This window comes from Pleuronectes platessa, chromosome 22 (assembly GCF_947347685.1).
Source record: "Pleuronectes platessa chromosome 22, fPlePla1.1, whole genome shotgun sequence".
In the NCBI taxonomy this organism is placed as follows: domain Eukaryota; kingdom Metazoa; phylum Chordata; class Actinopteri; order Pleuronectiformes; family Pleuronectidae; genus Pleuronectes; species Pleuronectes platessa.
The window spans coordinates 12,575,595-12,591,760 of record NC_070647.1 but is presented as its reverse complement, the minus strand read 5'-3'; the positions used below and the strand labels follow the sequence as shown (position 1 = coordinate 12,591,760).

The 16,166-nt window shown below is 41.3% G+C and overlaps 1 protein-coding gene across 5 annotated transcripts in view; it reads right to left on the bottom strand.

The window, feature by feature from the left end:
• The window catches only part of wnk1b (WNK lysine deficient protein kinase 1b), a 78,079-nt gene extending 62,534 nt beyond the window's left edge, over positions 1–15,545 (bottom strand). For all 5 annotated transcript variants that reach the window (XM_053414577.1, XM_053414573.1, XM_053414575.1 and 2 more), the window contains exons 1-2: positions 14,978–15,545; positions 10,444–12,109 (exon numbers count right to left, since the gene is read on the bottom strand). In XM_053414577.1, coding sequence (XP_053270552.1) covers positions 10,444–11,388 — 945 coding nt within the window. In that variant the 5' untranslated portion in view covers positions 11,389–12,109; positions 14,978–15,545. The remainder of the gene's footprint in view (positions 1–10,443; positions 12,110–14,977) is intronic.
• Between the last annotated feature and the right edge of the window lie 621 nt (positions 15,546–16,166).

The following is a 16,166-nucleotide window of genomic DNA, read 5'->3' as shown; positions in this document are numbered from 1 at the left end:
ACTTTAACAATTAAATCTTTCAAGGGATGTGAGACATGCAGAGGGGACTCACGTCTAACCTCTGTTGACGCGCATACCATCTCAATTAGTGATGGAGTTTGTAAATTAATAGCATGTTTTCCTGAAATAAAGATGCAAAGAGTATATTGAAGAAAGAAGTGGCCAATGAATAACATCAACCACTCCTTGACTATGAAAGAGTGGTTGTTGATGGTGAAGGTTGATGGTGTGAACACTGAAAGCTTTTTCTTTTTCTTTTAAGAAATATTTTGCTAATCTAAACACCTCTTAAGTTACCTTATATTTTAATCTCTTCATTTTTTTTGATAAGTGCTATAGCATAATTGCCAAACATGCATGCACTGGTTCTCAAATATAAGGATTTTTGCTTTGATTTAGAATGAATTTAGCTATAACTGTCAAGTAGGATTCGAGTGTATGGCTGAGCGTTTTTAATTTCTTAATTGAGCACAGTAGACCCAACACAGACAGTCCCTTACACACATTTATCCACTTTGAGAGTCCCCACTCATTCTGCTCTAGTTGTGGCTCAGCAGATGACACTATGCTACTCCGCTGCTATTTATAGAAGAGGAAGAGAAAAAAATACGAGGGGAAAAATCCCATCTCCCCTCTCTATCTCGCTCTCTCTCTCCTCTTTTCCCCAAGAAGCGTTTTTTAAGGTCATAGCGGAAGCAGAGGCGCAGACACAACCAGAGGGCAAGAGAGGAAGCCACAGACAGAGACAGACACAAAACGGGAGACAGACACAAAACGGGAGGGAGAGTGACGGAGAAAGACAAAAAAAGCGACAAACGCATGAACAGTTGCACACAGCATCATAACTACACTTTGTTATTTCTGTCTCACTATCGTTCAGTTCTATTTTCAGATGTAATGAACCTGTTAAACCCAAATCTATTGTTGTTCTGTATAGATATTTCATCTCAGGTTGGGTATTCTCTCGATATGAACTTGTCGCATATAGGAGACAAATGAAAACAATCAAAATGTCCACCTGTTCGGAGGAGATTAGATCACAACCAAGATTGGGCTGAATCAACAGGAGATACATTTGTCATGTACAACGTCTTTTTGCCCAATGTCCGCTGGGAGTGGCTCCAGCCCCTATGTGTCTCACAAAAGATAAACAGATAGTCGATGGATAAAATCAGTGACATGTTTTAACATGAAATCTGTGAATGAAGGAACCATTTTAATCTCTGACCTACATTAAGACTAATAGAAACAAAAATGAAGGTTTGTCCTGTGTAGGCCTGATTAGGAAAGTTGTAGTTTACTGTTTCTTGCGATTAATGTCCATAGCAATGAGTTCATTTAACGTCAGTGGATATGCTCGTGCTTTTTTTAATATGAAATGCACTTGTTTATCTACAAAAATCTTTAACTGTTATAATTCATCACAGATGAAAATGTATTGCCATGAAGTGTGTGTGTGTGTGTGTGTGTGTGTGTGTGTGTGTGTGTGTGTTTGAGGGGGAGGTTATGATGTGCCCCCCTACTTGGAGCCCCATTCCACGAAGAAATGACATCTTATCATTGGAATGTGGGGAATCTGGGAAGGATACAATGAAACCAGGAGCCGCCTCCTCCCCAAACACACACACAGATACACACACGCACACACAAACAGACACACAGAATAGGAGGTTAACACAAAGAAAGAGAAAGAAAACAGGAGCTCACTTGCACACATTCTATAGGCAGACTGAGCAGCACGTGCACACAAACACACACAGCGGAAACAGACGGTGCAGAGTCACTGCACAGGCAAAAGGAAGAGCAGACTAAACCAACAGAAAAAGAAAATAAACACAATCATACACACACACAGTGTTGTATAGCAGGCAGCCTTGTATAGTTCAGGTCACTTTACGCTGATGCAGACGACAGGCAGTTTAGAGACCGGATCTCTTTTAGACTGAGGTCACACTCACACACTTCTCTCCTCAGTCTCCTGCAGGAGATGAACTGGTCTATTAAACGTGCATGCAGCCCCATTCTCAAGGGTTGATCTGTTGAATCAGAGGCAGTCGTCTGCAACTTAAGTGTTGGCCTTTTCATTGATTTACCAGGAGTCAGTCAAATACTGTTGGGATATTCTTGATATTTAATAATACTTGATTACATTTAATCAAATTCTCCAATAGAAACAGATGTTTACCAAACCTAAGAAGTATGTGACCAATCTTAACTGGTTTAGAAGGATGGTCATAAAGCCAAGTCAGCTGACGTGTTGATGCACTCGCTTCAAAACACTGACGTAGTTTAGATATGGAGGGAATGTGATATTTTTCAATTCACCTCAAAGGGCTTCATTGTCAATGTACCATATGACAGCCTCTATTATATCACCTTTAAGGATGACTAAGTCAGTCCTCATTCAGTTAATGTGTACAAATATGTAGTTTCCCTATATTCCATTACTTAATTTTATGCCCTGTCGGTATACTGTGTCATATTGTCAGAAATGATTGTGTCACAAATCAAAATATTTCTCATCATTCCAACGACAATATCCATTCTTCCACTCATCATAGATTCAGACAGGACATTTTCATGAAAGCAAAATAAACAAACATGGAGGAGAATGAATGTGACACAGAACAGGTCAATTCCGAACACGACTCTGACCCAGACAAAGACAAAACAAGGAGCTTGTACATAAAAGAGGAGACCATTTATGTTTGGTTTAGATATTTTTCACCATATTTACATTGTAGGTTTTTATTGATTTTATGCCCTTTATTGTCTGGTTTTTAATTTATATTTTGTTGCACACACCATTTAATATTTCTAGGTATGCTCCCAATAAAAGGAGAAAATTACACGAGTACGATCTTAACATTCATTCAAGTTTATAATTCACCGTGCAATAAGAAATAGGCCTTAATATGCAGTCATTTTATAAAAAAAAAAAAAAAAATGAGTAGAGAATATTAACAATACCATGGTTAGTATGATGTGGATATGTATGCTCCATCAGGATATGAGATTGTGGTCATATTGCACAATCCTAATACCCAATATTATAAAGGCCAAAGCATTTGATTTTAATCAAAACTTCGAACCTGCAACTGCAGAGGCTAACTTTCTTATATAAACTGCACCAGACAAAGAATTCCTCACAATTACATTAAAGAAAAGAAAGTATCCTCAAGTACCTTCTAGGAGAGTTTCAAGCAAAGCAGTAAAGTTTTCAGAGTATGACATGGTGTCTTAGCATTCAGCTTCAGCCAGCCTGTCTGAGGAAAGAGACGCTGCCCACCTGATCCAAGATTTGCCTTTTCTAGCTCAAGACGACATTACCCAATCCCCTGCCTCTGATCTGCAGCTGTCAACCAAAAGCTGCTCTGGATTTCCAGGAAGTGATTATTCTTACAATGTGAGCATTGTTTTTCAACTTCCTGGCAAAAGCATATTTAAAATTGGAAAACCAGTAACCCTCTTTTCGCTAATCAGGCAAACCCTTGCCTTAAGTCAGGCCATTGAGTGTGTGTGTGTGTGTGTGTGTGTGTGTGTGTGTAGGGTTGAATCTGGGTTGCAGTAGCAATCCAAGCTTTCTTGAGGACAAAGTTGAGTGTAAGCACTGCAAGTTCAAATACAGTTGCTTTTCACACATGTCTCTGAGGCTCTTTTTTCTATCTCAGCTACGTAGTGTCCATCAGATCATAGATGCCTGAAATAATCTTCAAAGTGCGGATGGCAAAATAATCAATGAGTGAGCGGAGGAGGAGGAGGAGGAGGAGGAACCAAACGTAAAGTTACTCCCCTGATACATGGGAAATCTAAGGAGGGAAGGAGATCGAAAGGGAGGGAGGGGAGACAGAAACAAATAAGACAAAAGGAAATAATGAGAAGAGCAGGGAAAGACGAAAGAGATAAAGGGAGAGTTGAGGAAATTGATTGGAGAGAAAGGGAAGAAAAAAAATCGGGATAGAGTGAAAGCAAAGGAAAGCAGAGAGAGAACATAATATTTGTCATAATGTGTAACTGTGAAAGTCATCTATCATCTGCTTGATTCATTTAGTGTCCCCGACTCACCCTTCAACACACACACAATCCCAATATCAACTGTAAGCACACATTGCCTTCGCATTAGTCAACGCAAACACACACACACACACACACACCCTGTTTCCAATAAAACCATGATATAATCATATAAAGCACACATACCAACACACACACACACACTGAGAAACACACAAACACTCCATGTGTGGATTGTGTTGGTTAAAAAACACACTCACCAGTTTCTCAAGCATCTTTTACTTTCTCAGCTTTAGTCATTGACAGGAAGTTTGGTCTGAAGAAGGTGCTAAAATGCTTCAGCATCTTCATTGTTACCACTTATAAAACCACGTGCCATTTCTCAGAGACACACATACAGACACAAAGTGATAGCGCAGGATTACACTTGCTACTTATTTTACTAAACAAACAGAGTGGGAGTCAGGTCAGTAAATGTCTTCACTCTATACACAGACCCACGTACGCACGGACACGCACACAACTCAACTGTTAACACACATATCTGAGTCCGCAAAGCAATCAGGGGAGATTTATGTGTGTGCGTGATAAAATGCTGCACTCCCATGGGTGCAGGGTCGAGACTATGTGCAGTATTTTTACCCGTGTATCATTGACTGTGCACAAACATTAAAAATTTGTGACTTTGTTTCACAATTATGAGTTCACACCCTCCACAACAATCTATTCTAATTAAATTCTTAAAGATAGGGTGGCCTGACCTAGCTCTTCATCATGAGAGGAAGTTCTGTACCCACACACACAAACCTTGGGTCTGCATATGAGGAAGTCTTAGCTTCTCTGTTTCCCTTCCCTTACCGACATATGACAAAGAGATTGAGAAGGGGGAAAAAGACAACGCAAGCGGAAGACAGAGCAATAGTGAGAATAAAATGAATGTTAAAGCGATTTCCTCTGTGCACTCTCTCTCTTATCCTCCGTCATCTTCAGGTTATCCTACACCAGAGGCGAACACGGAGCGACCTCCTCTTATGGCGTTCCCGTTTTATCATTCATAAATCCAACTGGCTGAGCTTTAGGGTCTTTGCATATCTGAGCTACACATCTTGCTGTCCCGCGCTTATGCACACATGTGCGTAGGAATGATGTGTGTGTATAACTGTCGGCTGTTGGAAGTAAGAAAACTCTTACTTTGACACTAAGCTCTTACAATTCTCTTGAATACGCTTCCTCTTCCTCTTTTCTTCAGTTGTGTGTGTCAGGAAATAAACTCGTTTGGCCATGGTGGGTGCAAGATTCCCGAGATGCGACGCAAGTTTCCCCCGCCTAGTTTAATTAGACAATAAGAACAGCTTCATGAGTGATGTTATCATGCTGATTGATGACACATGCACACAGACCTACAAGTCAGAACTGTACGGTAGCTGGTGGTGATTTTCCATCCCGACTGTAGAGGAGAAAGCAGCTAAATCCAGCTACAAAATCTCTGTTCATGTGGCTCTTAAATTACTTAGTCCACAAAACCATCTGACAGAAAACACAGGAAACATTCTGAAAGTAATAAAAAAATAAGCGTTACCAGTTTAAGTCCTTTGTAATTAAACAGCTGAGCTCATCTGCAGAGGGGAGGCTCACCCAAAAGTTAAAACGATACCCAAAGTCATCTGCAGTGTGCACACAGCCACATTCTCTCTACACACAAACAGACATGTACAAAATAGCATATCTGCTTATCGGGATGCGCAATATGACCAAACTTTCACACATATCGTTTCTTGTAGATCAAACCCATTCTCGGCCACGTAAACTGGTTCTCTGCAGATCTAAATGGTAACGTGGTAATGGTACATGGTGAGCTGTGGACAAAATCCTCTTGGGATTTCATTTCGTGTCTTCGTGCTGTTTGACATGATTCGTGCAGAAGTGGTGAAAGAGGCTCACGATGCATCTTGTTGCTATGAGCTCCATGTTATTCCTCTTAGCTCATCTGAGTCCATTTGTCTGCTCCCAAAATGCAAAGTACCGTCTGAATGACAAAAAAAATACAATGCAGAGTGATTTGCCACAAAACAAAATATATTATAAAGCATATTAGGATATGATAAAATGTTTTAACTATCTTCCCATCACATGTTATATAGTTAGTCTTGTCACAGAGCTCTAATTGTGTCAACGAAAAAGGAACAGAGTAATTTATTAGTAGCCCATTTAAAACATTTACAAGAAAGTTTTGCAGACACGGTTTCTATTCTGTTTTTCACTATGTGTGTGTATTTTTGGGGGGTACTTTAAAGCAACTTCAGAATCAATCAGCAGAGAGAACCTGCTTTTGCTTAAGGCTCGACACAGCTGCAGTTTGCTGTTTTGTCAGGGAAATCTGAACCTCTGAAAGTCTCACCGTTTCACCTCAGCTCTGCTGCCCTGCAGTAATCTGGGGATATTTATCTTTCAGCAACAAAAAAAAAAGTTCTCTCTCTTTTATGCATGTGTACTCATGTACATCATCTCCTATTCAAAATGTTTGGATGTAAAACTTCACAATTTCCGAAGTCTGTAATACGTCACATGCTATTTTTGGAAAGAGTTAATTTTTTTCCAAGACCATATAAGAACGTATACAAATACTAGTCTGTTAAGGCAAAGCCGTGTAATACGCAGCGTTAAAGTGCAACAGAGAATTCACTGTTCAGTAAGAGTGCCTTTAGGAAATAAACACTTTGTAAATGCCTGATATAAACAATCCTGACAAACATCTTAATATGCTCGTTCTCCCTTTTGCTCCCTTTTCATTTTGGGCCTCAAACAGGATCTGTTCCCCTCCATCCCTCCTTACACCAACACGTGGACAGATTTCAGGCTAGTATAGGATGCAGTGGGCCATATGTATCTGACAGATTTAATTTTGTGTACCCAATGGTACTACAGCGATATGAATTACTGGAAAAAAAACAAGAGTGAGATTCTAAAATAAAATACACATATAAATTTAGATGAATTAAACAAAAAAAAAAATATTGCCAACAGAGCTGTCTGAGGTCTTTAATAGTAAGAGACTGATTTATAGTAGTAGTTTATAGGAGTGATGAATAAGCTTTATTGAGGGAGCCCCACAAGAGTGTGTGTGGGCTTGTATATGTTTGTGGGGTGGGGGCTAATCTGCCTTGTGTTGCTGTTGGGAGAGAAATTTCAAGGTCTTTGGCTGCCAATAGAGCGGAGAGCCTAAGGTCACACACTCACTCACTCACACACACACACACGCACGCACACAGACACACACACAAAAAGACACACACACAGGGTTCCCTCTTCTTTGTTGTCTTTAGTTTCTCTGCTCCACTCCCGCTTCTCCCTCATCCTTCCCCCTTTATACTTTGTCTTTTCCCCCCTATTTTTTTTGTCCCTCCACATTTCCCATTTCTCTGTTCTCTCATTGAACTCCAACATTCACCTCCCTCTTCCTCTAACCCCATGCTCCTGTTGGCCAATGTATCTTTGTATTTTTGCAACTTCTTCAATCTTTTATCCAGGTTGCTCTGAGCTTCACTGCTTCTGCCAGAAGTGGTTGAATGTGGGGAAGGCCCCTAATGATCACCTCTGATTTAACAGGCCGAACTTTGAACTTCCACCTCTGCCCTCTCATAAGGCAACGGTTCTCCTTTTTCCCTCTATTCTTTATTTTTACCCCTTAGTTGGCTTGTGCTACTAATATTATCTCAGTTTCTAGAGTTATCCTGATTGTGTTTGTGATCAGAACAGCTGATGGTTTCATCTCAGAATTATTTCACCACTTTCATGAGCTACAAAGACAGAAATACTCAAAAAATGCTTGGTTTTGTGCTATTGACACTACAAAAAGCACAAGATTTGCTAACACTAGGCCCTCTGCAATTTCCCCACTCACTTTCAAGACAAGTTAAGCCTTTCACATAACATAATACTGTTAAACACTGTATGTAACTGCTGTTATCATTGAACATTTTTCTAGATTAGTGTATCAAGATTAAACTGACCCAAAATCTTTCCCTTTGTCTGTTTTCGAACAGTCCAGAACTGCGTCAGCCTCTCCCTTAACATCCATCAACTGCCCACCAGACAAGGCACCTTAAGATAAGCTACCAGGTGACCTTACTCGTCTTTCTCCACGCATTCCATCAATTCATCAATCTTTTCCTTCACTAAAGCTTAAGCAAACTATCTGCGCTATCTCTTTCCCCCAACTCCTGCTGCTCTGGTTCCAAACATCTATAGATTCCTCATGAAACAAAAGTTAACCTTATTTTGAGGTCTATCTATCCATCTTTAACAGACACCTTAAAAAAAACACATATTGAAATGGCACAATGGGATGGAAACACACACACTACAAACACACATTCAGACAAGTTCCAGATGATCCTGACTCCCACAGATCTCCAGTTGCCCTGCCCACCCAGTGAGTGATTGTGATTGGTTGTGGTGTGTGTCTGTGTGTCTGTGTGTGTGTATGTAACTTTACTCCCAGCATTCTGCCACATGTCAGAAGACGCTCAGCTATCTTTTCTATCCGACATATGCACAGAAAGGATTAAGTTTGTATACCATAGAAAAGTACTCGTCTCTACATGCTTATAAAGAGGGAAAGAGTCATGTGTGCCGGACAGAGGAAACTCTCCCTGCCGCGGGGAATCAAGCAAAGCAGATTTTAGGATGAATACAGGAGCACGTGTGATGGAGATGACAGGAAACACAACCCACATTCACACAGGAAATACTTTGCACACTGAGATATATACACAAGCACAGATTAGCAGGGAAAACATTTGATCATACAACTCACCGTGTTTGACTAGTTGGGGTTACCCACGACTTTTACTAAACAAGGAAAAAATGTAATTTCTTTCCTCAATTTCTGATGTATTACAATTAACTCCCAGCATGTGGCCAATTATGTCATCATCTGTCCCTTAAATGTCCTAACAACACATTAAATAGTCTATTTACAGATTTTTTTCCTCTGGCTCAGTATCTCATCAGGGCAAGCAGTTCCACGTGAGTCCACGTTACTGTTTTCTCCCTTCGCTAAAATCTCAGCTCACCACCCTGAGAGTCTTATGACTGCCTGAGACTGTTATTCTACATCAGCAACTAAAGGACGCACCACTGTCTCTGTGCTTCCTTGTCAACAAGACGAGCAGCAAAGACAATCTCAACTTTCTGTCACCAGCAAACTTACAGCTTTTCACTCCTCTGCACGTCTCATGCTCACACTCTCTGTACCTCTTTGACCCACTGTGCAGAAGTTGCATCAATGTAGCATATTGTAGCAACCGCATCCTTTGGTGAGTTGAGTGCCATCCTGTCTCATGTTTCACCTTTTTCTGAACCTTAATGCATCTACAGGCCAAGGAATAAAAGCTGATAGGGCGCGCTGGGCAGCTCCCAATCTTGTTCAAGCCATAGAGAAACAATACACGAGCAATTGGGACCTTATCTGTCCTGTAGATGTAGGTGAAAAAGTCAAAAGTTTCACTTACTGTCAGTACAATAGAATTTCACAGAAAGTCAAGGGGATTTTTGACCAATATGTTTCTAGTCATAACCTTGAGATCTAATCATCCACATTCTACAAATCTAAGATTTATGAGGCTGGATTTCCAGCACGTCAGACCGCCACAGTCATCAGAAATTAAAACTGAAGCATTCAGGCTTTGATTGTTCAGCATCCTCTGCCTCATTCGATACTCATTTGTGCAACGTGCGTTAGTGGTAATATGATTCACTGCAGCATCCGTTCACATGCATAAATCAAAGTGGGGTAACTGAAAGGATGTAGTAATGAACAAACAAAACCATGAGTAAGAAGAAAAGAGGGGCATGGGCTGCACCATACCTCCTCAGTTTGTTTGATTTTTCTGTTGGTTATGCTCGTAAGTAACCACTGATAGAAAAACCCTCTCACCCTGCATCTCACAGCTGTTTCAACATTATGGAAATATAAATATGGCCCAAGGTATATGCAGTAGAATTTTAACAACCATGTATTTTCAAACAATGAAGCCTCCTGAGCATTAATCTTGCAACAAACTAGACCATGAAGACTCATCTCTATCATGACTGACCTAGAGAGTGAAGCCATCATCCATGGGGGAAAAACAACAGTTGGAGCATCTTTGAGAAATCTACTTTGGGGGCATTTTAAATGACAAAGCCCCATATGCAATTTAACCAAGAATGTAATCTGCAACAGCATTGCACTATCAATCTTGTTGTGATTTCATTTTGTGAACCTTTATACAGGAAAGCAGTTGGATTTGCAAGAAGTCAATATTAGTGGCCATAAAACCTGGATTAAACTTAAACACCTCAGGAAGGAACGAAAGATGATATAAAAGACATAGCTACATAAACAGGAAAACAACAGCACAGAGGTGACAGTTGTACGAGTCTTACCTGGAGTTCACACCACGCCACTTCCACCGTCGTCTCCGTATCCAGTCCTTTGTAGACTGTCTTAAAAGAGCCTCTTCCAATCTCGATGTCAAATTTCAGGAAGCGTCCATCCGATGAAGTCCCCACAGCTTTAGTCTCTACCTCCTCTATATCATCCTGCACTCGTTTCTCGGCTTCTCTCAGCTCTGCTCGTGCTTTTGCTAGACCCCTCTCCTCCTCCGTCACTCTCTCCTTCTCTCCGGCTCGACTACTAACGCTGCTTTCTTCTACATGTTCGATCACTTTTTCATCTTTTGCCACCTGTTGTGTGTTCTCGGTCCCTCTGGGAGTTAATGTTACATCAGGCTGTTTGACTGCTGTGTTGTCTGTAACATCCAATACTGTCGGGCTGGACACTGTCTCTGCCCCATCTGTATGTTCCACACTGCTAATGGTGGGAACTGGAACCGTGACACTGCCTTCTGTTAGATCTTTCTCAGCGATTTCTACATGCCCTTCTTCAACAGCCCCACTAACCCCAAGACAAGGATGACGGGTATTGATTTGCAAATAGGAACCTCTCTCAACCTCGTCATCTTGCACCCCAGGTCCAGACCCTAAGGATTGTGGAGTGAGGAAGATGGGACACCCTTCACAGTCTGGAGGTGAGGTGAGGATCACAGCTGCTTTGCTGGGCAGGTCTAAAGCTGTGGCGTTGGAGTCACAGATGACGCTGCGACGGAAGAAGCGGTGCTCAGCTGTTTTAGAGTCCCTATCCATGGTGTGGCGCCGGCGTCGGACCTCCGGGACAACACCGAGCTTCTCCACCACATGCGAGTCTGAACTGGAAGAGCCGTTCACATTCTTTTGAGGGGTCTGTGGGGATGGACAGGCGGAGGAAGAGGGAGGAGGGGAGGCTGGGGCAATGAATATCACCGCTTTACTGCTGCTATTGCTTTCAGACATTCCGCCTGATGCTTAGACCCAAACAAATATAGAAAAAATCTTTGTGTATAAATAAGGATTTTTTTTTTTCAATTAGTATTCACATTAACCTATTTGTAAACTGGTTTTGGGTGCAAATCTTGATCAGTAAGCTCCTTCTTGAAGTGAAAACCTCTGATCCAAGTAGAAGAAAAGTGGAGAGGTTACAAAAAATAAATCATTCGACGACAGTTATCCTTGTTGTGGTCTGTAGATTTTTTTATCAAGAATTTATTAACTCTACTTCCCCTTTGCAGCGTCAACTTGTTTCAACAAGACAACTGACAGTTCCTGTTAGGCCCGTCTGTACAGGGCTCAGGGAAGCCCCAGGGGGGGCTGAGGGGCTTTCTCTTGAAGATTGGGGAGGGAGGGGACGAGAGGCAGTCCAAGGAGGGAGAGTGCAAGCACTGCAATGATGTGACACCTGTCAAATTAACACCTGAATCCATTCTGATGCCAATATCCAGAGAGCAACCAACATGACATGGAAGAAATGGAGATCTCACAGACCAGTGTGGCCTCCTGAAGGCTAAGATGAAATATGGTTGGAATCCAATCTTTTACAGCTTGACTTGGCTGAGCTGGCTGAAGCCTCCTCCACTCACCGAGAGCAGGAAGCTGGTGAAGCCAGACAGAATGCTAGCCTGGCCTAGCCTGGCCTGGCCTGGCCTGGCACAGCTTGGATCTCTAGCTGTTCTTTTTGCTGTTAAATAAAAAGAGAGAAAAAAAAAAGAGCAGAAAGATTAAACTATATACTCTTAATGCATCAGAGCATAAATCACAAAATTCACCCCTCACTTGACAACATCACTGACCCAATCAACTTTATGTGACTCATAAATAATACTTGGTTGCCTGCCAAAGTGTCTAGTATAAAATACAAGCTTGTCATATCCTATGATATTTTACCACCATCTGGCTCATGACCAGTGATTTGAGTGACAGAAGCAGGGTGGGAACGAACACAAGCCAAGCTCTGCCATAAGTTGTGTTACAGGTAAATAATCTCTCCCTCTCTCTGACCAGATTCTTCATTTCAATGTTCATTTCAAAATAATTTGGGTGGTAAAAAATTTATAAAACACTAAATGACAAAGCTGTGTTTCTTACATCATACAATACATTTGAACTTTGATTAATTAATTCACGATTCCAGATACAGACCAACTTTTGGCTCACAAGTCGGTGAACGTTTGACTGGTGTTGAGCCTGGTATGATCTTACATCTAAGACTCAAGCTCAGTGACAACATGGAGATCCACATCCCACCTCAGTGTTTCCCCCACTAATCGCCCCAGTGTAGTTAACGCAGTGGAGTGGAGCAGAAGAGTGTGCGCCTAATTGCTCCACGTTCCAAATTTAGCCCAAAGTCACAACAGCCTGGCTGACCCAAGGTTAGGCTACTCCATGGCAATTCAGCAGCTCAACAGGAAAGAGGTGGGGAGCGACAGAGATAGAACCACTGCACAGAAACCAAATGCAGATCTAAGGACAGTGTAACGTGTATATAACATATTAGATTACAGAAAACTTAAAAGGAGACAAGAAATATGCATTGCTGAATTAGCAGTTTGCGTGACATTAGATCCTATGGATAACTCCTGTGTAATTGTGGTAGCACAGAGGAGCAGCAAGTGCAGCTTTATTGTATGATGTTAGGAATCATTCATGTTCAAAACAAGCTCATAAGTTTCATCAACACTGATCTAAAAAAAGAACCTGGAACGCATTTTTCTTTAGTTGTCTATAGATTATCTTTAATGAAATTGGTTTAATATGAATTAAAATTGCACTTAGCAACTGAGTTAATAAACTGAAATCCTAAACCACTCTCCCTCCACTCAACCCAGTTGTGACCACTTCATATAACAACAACCGTGGATACAAATAATCCAACTTGTTCTCTGAAGTTGTTTTTGCATCGAATATGAAACTTGCTGTTTTAAGACAACACTTTAAACTTTCACCGAGTAAGATTTGTGCCTTATGCTTTCTTTATATTGACTATTCACAACACCAGAGATTGATGTGACCCCACAGGATACAGTTTATTGTCTCAAACAAGAGAAGTGGGTGAAGGATTAGTACTGAAGAGGTCACACTAGGTATATGTGCCTAAGGGCCAACAAGAAGTATGTAATTAAGATCTTTTCAAAAGAAAGTCTCACCTCTGCAGCTTCCTGTGCCATTTTATCATGTATGCATTGATATTTTATGAATATTTATTAAATCAGGTCTGAAATAACCTCTCAGATTATGGAGCCTGGACCTGTTTTTGCATGTGACGGCACCTGGCTGCCCTGCAGGTTTTTTTTAAAGAAGTCTTTTCACTCAACCAGATGTCTCAGCTTCCAGTCCAGGTGTACACAGTGACGAAAGGACCTACAGTGATCAATGAGGTAATGCATTACACAACGGCACCAACTGAAGAGACAAGACTGATGATGGCCGACAGTGGAAGTCTCTGAAGTGGTACACAGGTTGTGTTTCATGTAATATCACAAAGAAAATCCCTTCAGATCTCAACATTTCCCTGGACAGCTGTGTGACCCCAGTGCCTGAACGTGAATAAGACCCGAGACGTGCAGTCCCATCATCAGACTGTTTATAATTTGAGGTTAAACTCAACCTCAGAATCCCACTGAGAGATAATTTAAACTTAATGCTGCTAAAAAAAACATCGGTCTCTCTGCGGCTGCGATAATGACATGTAGCTTATTTAAGAAATGAGCCATGAAGAGATGTTTTCACAGTGACTTCACAACAGCTACAGGGTACTGTTAGTTTAAAAACCTTGCCTCTACTGGATTCATGTAAAGGCAATCACAAAAAAGAAAATGCATATTAGATACTTTTCTATTTTTAATAGTCTATATTAACAACAGACTGTGATTTTAAAGCCAAATAAAAGCTTATTTTGCTGTTACAGGTAAGTATTACTTTAGTAACAGGTGTCATTGATGACTTATCAGTTAACCTTAAATTAGCCTTGCTAGCATAAACGAGCTATATCGCTAAAAATCAAAAATAAAATTGATAAATAGGTTGTTTAATCATTTATACAACCTTAACATAATGTAAAGTACTCGAAAAAAATAAAATGTTTAAGTTTGAATCGTATGCTATGATTCCTGCCTAATAGAACTAACATGTATATTCGAGCTAAAAGCTAAATTAAAGCTAAACCAAGGCTAAATTAAGGCTAAATAGCAAAAGTTTAATGTTGTTTTAAAAAAGAAGCAGCTGACTGGCTATTAAAATACAACACAAATGAGTGTCACATTTTTAATTAGAAATTAATCAAATGTTTTTTAACCTGGCTCCTTTAAACCCTGGAGAATTGAAATATTGTATTTAAAAAAACAGCACAGGGGGGAACCAACAAGTAAAGAGACAGAAGAAACATAAGTGTACAGGTAGTTTCTGGGGGGGGGGGGGTCCCTGCTGCCTGTTGGAAACTCAAGAGACCCGGGCTGTGCAGCTCACTTCACCTCCAGGCAAAACAAGACAACAGACACAGCCTCTACCGAAGAAGAGTCCTGACAAATGGAGATAAAAATGTAATTCTTACATCGGTGTGGAGCTTGTTGCGGGAGGAAACTTGATGAAGAAGCCCTGAAGTCCTCCGCAGGGGGGGTCCGCTCCGACACAGAGCTAATGTCTGTTAGTGCGTCACATTAAAGCCACAGTTGGTTGCTTTAAAGAAGACAGAGAAAAGACGATATTTACAGAAAAAATGTCCCCCCTCAGTTATGTCCGTATCCTCATTAGAAGGTCCGGGCGGGGAGGCTGCGAGCGCGACGCGGCACAGCGGGCTAGCAGACACCTCCCACCGGGAAGAGAGAGGAGCCAAGTTCGCTCTTTCAGGCTGCCTCCGTGCTGTCGGTGCCCGGGTCCGCAGCCGCAACCGAGCGGCAACAGCCTGACTCACACTCCGCTCATGTCTTCACGCGCATCTACATCCAGACCAGCGGCTGCCACCGTCCTGGGCTCGTGCGTGTGCGAGTGTGTGTGTGTGGGTGAGAGCGCGAATAATCCGACGTGATCCACACTTATTCCCCCCGTTTTCAAGCCATCAGACGGCGGCTCGTCCGCTCCGTCCGCTCCATCCGCTCCGGGCTCTTCTCCAGCGATGACTCGACAGGGCGACGACGGGGCTTTCTCACCGAGGAGCCGCGGCAAGGCAGCGGTCGTGAGCCCGGACGATACCGGAAGTAGAGACGTTCTTCCAGACTAAAGATAAAGACCACCAGCAACGTGTATGATAGTGAAAAGACTGGTATTAACCCCACTTATAACAGTACAATATAAAAGGCTATTGTAAGATAAATAACACATTTGACATGTGCTACAGCTCGTATTCATACACATGCTCTTAATGTTGGGGATCCAGCTGTGGCCCATATGTGTCTAATGCTCTTAGGCTGAAGCACAGCATATAAATAAATATATATATATTAAATTTACTTGAGAGTTTTCATACAGTTAAAAGTAAAAGCACATGCCATGGTATTTGTTTAACACAAATTTTTATATGAAATTCAGTACTGATACAAGAAACTGCAAACATTGACTATAACAATCTGGTTGTCAAATAATCAGTTGAATAGTTCCCTAAGCATATGCTATAGATTTCCTCTAATTGCCAAATATTCCTCAATACACCAGACCCTTCATGAAACCAAATGTTGGAAATATTACATTTATATGCATTCATTTAATCTACTAGTAGCAGTTGTCGAATTATGGCTAGATGTACT